The 8978-nt window shown below is 29.5% G+C and overlaps 1 protein-coding gene across 1 annotated transcript; it reads right to left on the reverse strand.

Moving 5' to 3' along the window:
* Positions 1-1912: 1912 nt before the first annotated feature.
* Positions 1913-6962, reverse strand: LOC133819123 (homocysteine S-methyltransferase 3). The gene is made up of 7 exons (XM_062252294.1): positions 6640-6962; positions 3496-3552; positions 3153-3403; positions 2917-3046; positions 2570-2773; positions 2384-2455; positions 1913-2296 (listed from the first exon to the last, which is right to left on the reverse strand). The coding sequence occupies exons 1-7, from the start codon at positions 6820-6822 to the stop codon at positions 2138-2140; spliced, it is 1056 nt and encodes a 351-aa protein (XP_062108278.1). The 5' UTR covers positions 6823-6962; the 3' UTR covers positions 1913-2137.
* Between the last annotated feature and the right edge of the window lie 2016 nt (positions 6963-8978).

Consider the following 8978-nt stretch of genomic DNA (forward strand, 5'->3'; position numbering starts at 1 on the left):
GTGGTGAGGGATATCTTATTGGCGATGGAGGGAACTGTATGGGTGATGGTGGCAGCCACCTATTTTGGGGTCTGGATGGTCCCGAGTTCGCCTGTGCCGGCTCGGTAACATTCTGTGTGTTACCAGGACTCTGAGTTCGAGCCTCTGCAGGGGCTCGGTTATTCCCAGTTTCAGTTGGTAACTCAGCAGTTGAGTTAACTGGAGCTCTAGTTCGGGTGTTTCTTCGGGGCCTCGAAGGGGCAGGTTGTTCTGCCGGTGGCAGAGGTTGCAACGTTCTTCTTGTGGCGGCATTTTGGCGAGGTCGGCCACGAGGTCTACGGGGAGGAACATAAACTTCCCGTGGAGGAGGGACCTAGGCCTCAGACGTAGGTTGAGGCTGAGCCGCTTATGCCTCCGCAGCCAATCTAGCTAATTCTTCATTATGCTTCTTGGCCTCAGCCAACTATTTTCTTAACTGATGATTTTCGAGTTCCACAATGAGAACATATCTCTCAAGATTATAGTACATGTCCTCGTCGTCCCTGGGGGCCGGTGGTGCCGAAGGTCCTCGAGAATCGGAGGACTCACTTCTCTCTTCTGGTTCTGGATTCGTCATCGGCTGTTTCCCAGGGCGCCGTGGATAGTTTTCTTTAGGAATATTCGGATCATTTGCAGCCATAGCTAATCAGGGATTGTACTGCTTAAGGCTCTCAATGAAAGCACCAAATTGTTGACGTCATTTTTCGTCAACTTAAAATGTCGAGCAATTAAACAATAAGAACTATGGTGCAAATGAATAGTATGGTAGAACAACAAGGGTTTTACGTGGTTCAGCAGCTAAATCTTCCTAGTCCACGAGTCTATTTTATTAGAACTTGGAGTTTTTTCCCTAGATAGCAAAAGATCCGTCCCCTTTTAAGTGTTCATGACCTCTCTATTTATAGAGAGTTTTCAGAGTTCATTCCCACATATTTCGGGAAGATATTCCTGCTTATTAATTGAAATAATGATATTAAATATTGTAACTCCTACATACAAGGAAACGTCCCCTGAAGAACAGGAAAACAGATAATAGACTTGTTAATATCCCTTTAATGTCGGGATGTTACAACAATAAATATCTTTAAATGTACAAAATGTGTTATATCAGATGATTCATCAAATCTCCGAGATCAGCAATCAACATCGCATCAGTCAAGGTTTACAGACAGGTTACGAACTGACCGTCTTACCCCAAGACCTGCTCGGGACAGATAAACACCGTCGGGGCTATCATATTTCGAGCTTGCACTCTTTAAGCTCGGGCTACTCGATCTGAAGACACTTGATAACGGATGTATCCAGATGCTATGTTATTTCGAGCTCAGAAAGAATCCCGAGGCTACATGTCTTCGAGGTTGCCGTCTTGATCCGAGGTTTTGACATCTAGACCACGAACATGTGTTTTATATATCTCGAGCTCACACTTGACGAGTCCAGCTTTCGAGGTCACAATCTCAGGTCTCAAAATCTGGGTGTAATAATATTAATATAAATTTAAATATTATAAAATATCATTATAATAATATATATAATACATAATCTAAATTTTCATTAAAAAATTATTATTTATATTTAAAAAAGTTATCATATTATATATATTTTAAAAAATTATAAGCAATGTTTTGGTTTAATTTTTCATTTAATATGATTATGTTATTTTTTATATATAATATTATTTATTTATTTAAAATTTATATGACAATAATACAAATTTAATAAAAATAATTAATAAATTCTATAAATAAAACTAAACAAACATACATGGTACTAGTTTGTATCTAATTGTGTCTGCCTTTTATATTTTGAAATATATTTTGACATTAAGTTAATCAAGATAAATTTGAGTGGAGGAATTTTAATATAATATATTTATGATAATAATTAACCAAGATGATAATTATTATATGTTTGATTTAGAGAAAAGTACAACAGAAGGAAACGATAATTGCAAGTTGCTCTTCCGTGTTGATTTGCAACCCCGTAGGCGGTTATATAAACTATTAATACACAAAAATACAAACATTATTCTCATGGCAACTAAACAAATACATTGGAGATACATGCATATACATATGTACTCATTTACATTTATATATATATATATCATAATTGTTAATTAAGCCTTATAATTAGATGAGTTTCCAGAAAGAAGTTTGGATATGGCCCTTATTGTGTTTGGGGTAGTCCTACAACAGCCTCCAAATAAGGAAGCCCCAGCCTCTTGCCACTTCCTTACACACGACACAAAATCCTCCTCCACCACCCCATTTGATCTCTGCATTATATATATTAATCAATCAATAATATACATATAATTTATACATATATAAATTTTAATAATAAGATGAAAGTATGAACTCACTATCCATTTCTTGCTTCCAGAGTCGTAAGTTTCACCACTGTTGGGATATATAACTATTGGTTTACAAGATACCTAATATTACACATATATAAATATATATATATTAAAGGTTGAAATATATGTGTTAAAAAGAAATCTATGAAATGAGAATGAAATGTATTGTATATATAGTACTAGTATAGGTACCTTTCGAAGACATGAAATGAGATTAGTGATAAATCTAGGGGGAGTGCAGTTGATTCCAATGGCCACAACTTGTTTGCAAGAATCCGCTATGGCTGCACACTCCATCATGGAATCCCCACTCGCCGAATTCATTCCATCTGTCGAACTGAATGACATCCAAACTGGAATATCTATTTCTTCTTCCTCAACAACTTCTACATAAGCCTATACATATATATCATATATATATATATATATATATTTACCATGACTAAATAATAAGAATAAGAATGTCAATCTCAATCTCAATCTCAATCTCAATCTCAATCTCAATTTAATTACTTTAAGTTATATAAATTATTATATACCTGGGCTTCTATTTTGTTGGGAGTTGTTTCAAATGCAATAAGATCAGCCCCAGAGTTAGCCAGAACCTGAACCCTCCTCCTATGAAAATCTTTCAACCTTTCCACACTTACTTCATCACCATATTTCCCACTGTACGTATAACAATTATAATAATAAAAAAATTATTAAGAGAGATATGTTATATATATATATATACATATGAATTTAAATATATATATATATATGTCATTATTACGTATATTCAGAACCATCAGCCAAGTAAGCGCCATAGCTCCCAACTGAAGCAGCAACCAAAACAGGACGACTTAGAGTTAGAGAGGTTGCATTATTGCTATTATTATTCTGGGTAAAATAGTCCCAAGAATCTTTGGTGCATCTGTCATAGTAAATTGCCCTGGCTTCACAAGCAAGCTCTACACTTTTCTTGAGCAAACCTTCCCCTTCTTCTTTTGTAAACCCTTTCGCCTCAAAACCTTGAATTGTGCCCTGTTAATTACAATAATTATACACAATCACAATCAAATTTAATATATATGCAAAGTTTTAAACAAATAAGGCAAAGTATTATTAATTATTACCTGATAAGATCCACTAGTAATTATATTTGCACCAGCATCAAGGTAGTCCAAGTGTACCTGTTAATTTAAGGATGATCACCATTTACATATGAAACTGACTCCTATCATAGCACTATACTTGAGATTAATTATTGTTAATATTATAATTAATTAACAGATGTTTTTAATTGCGTACAAATTAGTCTTTATTAAAGGTAGCAAGAATTTGTTATGATCATTATTATATACGTACGTGTCACGTCTCTCACCCATATTTTTTCAAGCAACAACAATTACGTCTTCTTTTATATTTCCCATTCCAAATTAAAGTGTGAAAGAAAAAAGAAATGATTTTAACTATTTTTTTTTCCAATTAAAATTAGTATGGAGTCAAATTAGAATAATATTCATTAGTTTTCAATTTTCTTGTATCCAACTTTAGCTCACTTATCATGAAATTATATTAATTCATTCTATTTTTTTGTTTTGATGATTAATTAATACAAACAGTGTAATGTGTTATTTAAATATAAATGAGATATATTAAATATAAAAACAATTTAAAACGAGATATATATATATATATATTACAAAGATGGCCTAGAAAAATTTAATTTTAGTAACAAAAAAATTATTGAAAAACAAAATTATTATCTTGGCTAAGAAAATAATGGACCACAACAAATGATTAAATATACCTTTAATCGGGATAAACTTGATTAATACTTGTATTCACTAATTTTTAATTTTTAGTTATGATAAATTTTATTGTGACTAAAATAATATTTAATAATAATTTTTTCGAAAAATTATAGTTAAATATAATGCCTTTTTTTAAATGATTAAGTGATGGTTTAATTAATGTTATACAAATGTTAGTGTTTTTTTTTTAATGTACATATAGTTTTAGTGTTAGCAAGATATAGAAACTTAAAGTACGTACGTACAAGAGAAAGAACATAAACAAAGATCAATTTTTAAATACTCAAAATCTATGTGAAAATCTTGTATTTCTTAAGTTATCACAGCTATTATAATAAAGGATGATTATTGGTAACTAATAATTTTAACTATAACTGATCCGATCTAATTAGTAATTTTATCAATAAATTTTTTAAAACTAATATTTAAAATTTTGAAGCTCAAGTTTTAAATAAATAATTTGTAATAACATTAAATTAAACGACATAAATAAAAATCTAAACTAGATCAATCTTAAATTATAATAAAATTACAATTTTTATTTAAGATAATAAAAAAATTTACTAGTAGGATTAATCGTATAACACATTCACAAAACAATAGATCGAATTGCTTGAAAACTAATTTTATTATTGTGCATTAGAATTTTTTAAAATAAAATGTGTGCAAGTATATGATAACATCATCATGTTGATTAATAGTATTTTTAAAAATAAAATTAATCTTTTTTCCAGCCAATTGAATCATAGTTGTATTAAATTTCAACATGAATAATCTAAATTGCATTTTAAATTTTGGGTCCAATTCAATTAAAATTGAATATCTAATTGCTTAAGGATCAATTATAAATGAATTAATCGATTTAGTCGGTTATTTACAGACTTTAATTAAACATACATATAATTTGTACAACAAGTTATAACAACTCAATTCTGTATTGTTTTGTATTATCCATGTGAAATGAAAACTGTGTATTTTGTATCCCACTCCCAGGTGTCTTAGCTGATAACGATATATATAATATGCCCTTTTTCTTTATCTTGTTTTTTTTTTAATTGACGTAACCTGATATAATATGTTAAAAAAAAAACTGTTGGGCAATTTTATTTATTTATTTATACTGTTTTTTAATCTTATCCTTATTTGTATATAAATATATAATAAAACATTATTCGCTTGCATGAAAAAGGGAGGACAAGTGTAATGATTTATATGTATTAAACAAATTTTAGGGACAAGTGTCATGAATTTATAAACAAATTTCAGGATATGTTTTGACACGTCATTGTCATAAGGGGACTTTAAGATCATCTCAACTTCGATCTAGAAAAAACCTTAAAAATAGATTTAAAAAACAATATATGTATTTCTTAACATACAATATTATTAGTAGAACACACAAATGTATATGTCACCTATACTATATTTGATTTTTTAAATTGCGTAACGCACAAAATATTAATTCAGGTATAATTAAATTATAAAAATCATGGGATAGTAACCTATATATATTATATAATTTACTTCACTTTTTCCTGAAGAAATTAAATTAAAAGTTCAAAATAGATACATGGAGTGTAGTGGGAGAAGATAGAGTAGTCGAATACTTTCTATAAATTGGAGATTATTTCCTATTTCCTATTTATGTATAATCTATGCTTATTGAATAAACAAGCAAAGTAGATTACGTTAAATTATGCATACAAAAGTTGCTGGATTAAGTTTTTCATTAGTAAAGATTTTATATTTCAAATAATTGACAGGGTTTATAGTTTTTTTGACCTTTTATTTTATTATATTATTTATTTGGATTCTTTTTTTGACTTTATATTTTGTAAAATAATTCAAATAAAATTTGATTTTAGTTAAAATTTTCTCAATTGAAATCATAAATAATTTACTAAACTAATAATTTAGAATAAAAATAAAATCATATTTTTTTTCATCAAGAGTGAGTTTTATGAAACTATTTTACAAAATATAAGATCCAACAATAAAGTTTTTAAAATACAAAGTCTAAAAATGTATAAATCCTAATACATATTAAAAGTTTTTTTATGTCTGCCAGCAAAAAAGGAGCTAAATAATTAAGGCATCATTAATTAATTTTTTCTAGTTCTATATTATTATTGCTATTATATATATCATCTTAATCATGCATGATTATCATCTCTATCTGCAAACTTTTTTTGTCGAAAACATTACAGGTAATAAATAAATGGTGAAAAATTCGAGCTGAGAATCAAGATGAACAGGAGCAAATTACGATTAATATATAAATGACTTGATATCTATATATAATTTTTTTTCTTATTAACTTATAATTATTATTTTCCAGACTCTTTGGACTGCACATTCGAATTAATATTATTGGTAAATACCCTTCGAAGAGATATTCCTTTAAACATAGAGAACAAGTTATGGATATGTGTGTATATATATTTATAGTAAGAAAAAGAGTACCCTTTTAACGAGATGAGGTGAAGTGATAAGGCATTTAGCACTCCATAGAGGATCGTTTAGGTCAGCACCATGTCGTTCAAGCTCGGTGGCGAAACCTCCATCTACGACGGCGTAACCACCGCACTTCTTAAGGAATTCAGCCATAAACGACGACGTTTCATCAAAACTACCTCCTAATCCCATTGTTGTCTCAAACTGAGTAGATCAGCTATCTACTTTAGCTTCTCGATCTTTCCTTCTTCTCAAACTGTAAGTAACCTTTTTGTCTATATATGTGTCTATGTATTTCTATACTATTATTACTTGTTGGTTTCTATCATCAAAGTTGAAAGAAAAATCTTCTTTATATAGGGAAAGCTAAGTGACAAGAATGAAATTACCATTATGTCCTTTGTCTTCCATTTAAACTTTATCTTATTTCCATATTAATTGTCTTGTTTTTGTTATGCATCTCAACTAATGGTATGAGTTGTACGCCTCATACGGGGAACTAATACTATTCTCTCAACCCTCAAATAAAGAAAAAGACCACGTGGGTATCTCATGCATTTTCATTATTATTATTATTATTATTATATCTTTGTACTAATATAAGTCTAATTATTAGAGTAATCCATACTAGGGTGTAAATATTAATTCATTTACAAGTCATTACTTACTCATTACTAATTAATTATGAGATGAAATTTATAATTGTATCAAAGTACAACAGCTCATCAATCGGCTCATTAAAAAAAACCCCTTATAAATGAGTTCATTAAAAAATTGTTTTATAATTATTCATCTTTTATATCTTTTTTTAATAATTAATTATATCCTTTGTTATTAATTCAATATATATCTTGAAAAAAAAATAATGTATGTTGATTATCATATTATTTAGAAAGAGTAATTAATATTATTTTTGTAAAATAACTTTCCAACACAAAATTTAAGTTAAGAGACTTCAAATAGTTGTTCTTTGAGTAATATACATTAAAAGAGTTTTTCAAAAATCACAAAAATATATTTTTCAATAATTAATTTTTTATTAAAATAAGATTCTACAATCTTCTTTTTTACCTAAAATAATTTCTTAACAAGTAGAAGATTTACATCTTTAGAAAGAGCTTCTAAATACAAAAGGTACTTTTAAAAATTCACACCCTTAAAAAATAATTCTTAAAACCTAAAAATACTTTTGAAGCCTAGTTAGATAGGCCCTAACTAAAATATGTTATCTCCTATTAGTGGATATTCTCTTAAATTTGGTTTTAGGCTCACAAATAGCTTGTGAATTTGAAGCAAGAGACATTAAAAAAAAAAAAAAAAAAAAAAGAGATGTTGATAAGTAAATAGTGGTGCGTCTCCAATATCCCATCTTTACATGAAATTTTTTAGTAAAGATCATAGTGCGAAAAAAATCTCTTTGATTTTTATATTAGTAGGTGTAAATACATACTTTAGGGAAATTCTACAATTCACACTCTATTTTTAGATGTATATGTACACCTTCTCATGTTTTCGGTATCTGAATGATTTTCAACACATTTTTCTTATGATTATGTGTATTATAGTTATTTAGAACACTCCTTAAATTTTTAAGAAATTCCAAATAATTTATAGTGTCAAAAATATGGTTCAATAATTTGTTGCACTTGTGACTGTTTTTTTAATGTGAGTGAATATTAGAGTAAGAAGACTTATTATTGAGTCAAAAAGTATATGCAAAAGTGAGGGAAACAGGGGACCAAATCAGCTTAAATAAAGGCTGAGTAAGGTCCAAGTCAAAGATAACAATACTAACTAACAAGAAACAGAATTGGTTAAAACCAAGAAAGCTAACAAACCAAGCCTAACTAATTAACCATAAACTGGACTCTAATAGACCCCCTCAAGATGAAATGTACAAGTTTTTAACTTTCATCTTGGATATTAAGTCCTTAAAATGAGCCGGAAATAAAGGTTTGGTGAGCAAGTCAGCTAAATTGTTCTTTGTGGGGACATGAATGAGTTTGATGCAGCCTTCTTGAATTTTGTCACGGACAATGTGACAGTCTATGTCGATGTGCTTTGTTCTCTCATGAAAAACAGGATTTTCTGATTTATGGATTGCAGCGGTACTGTCACAATATAAGATAGCTGGATTGTTGTGAATGACTTGGAAGTCTTTGAGTAAGGCAATCAACCACGTTACTTCACAAGTAGCATTGGCCATAGCACGGTACTCAGCTTCAGCGGAAGAGCGGGACACAGTGGTTTGCTTTTTGGACTTCCATGAAATGAGAGATTGGCCAAGGAATATGCAGTAGCCTGAAACTGAGCGACGAGTATCAAGACAAGATCCCCAATCGGCATTT

Source organism: Humulus lupulus, chromosome 2 (genome assembly GCF_963169125.1).
Source record: "Humulus lupulus chromosome 2, drHumLupu1.1, whole genome shotgun sequence".
Classification (NCBI taxonomy): Eukaryota; Viridiplantae; Streptophyta; class Magnoliopsida; order Rosales; family Cannabaceae; genus Humulus; species Humulus lupulus.

Excerpts from the sequence above, each read along its gene's own strand:
- LOC133819123 (XM_062252294.1), bottom strand. The coding sequence starts at position 6,822 with ATGGGATTAGGAGGTAGTTTTGATGAAACGTCGTCGTTTATGGCTGAA. Across the intron at positions 3,404-3,495 it reads TTACTAGTGGATCTTATCAG|GGCACAATTCAAGGTTTTGA; the intron begins GTAATAATTAAT and ends TGTAATTAACAG. Across the intron at positions 2,774-2,916 it reads CCAACAAAATAGAAGCCCAG|GCTTATGTAGAAGTTGTTGA; the intron begins GTATATAATAAT and ends ATATATGTATAG.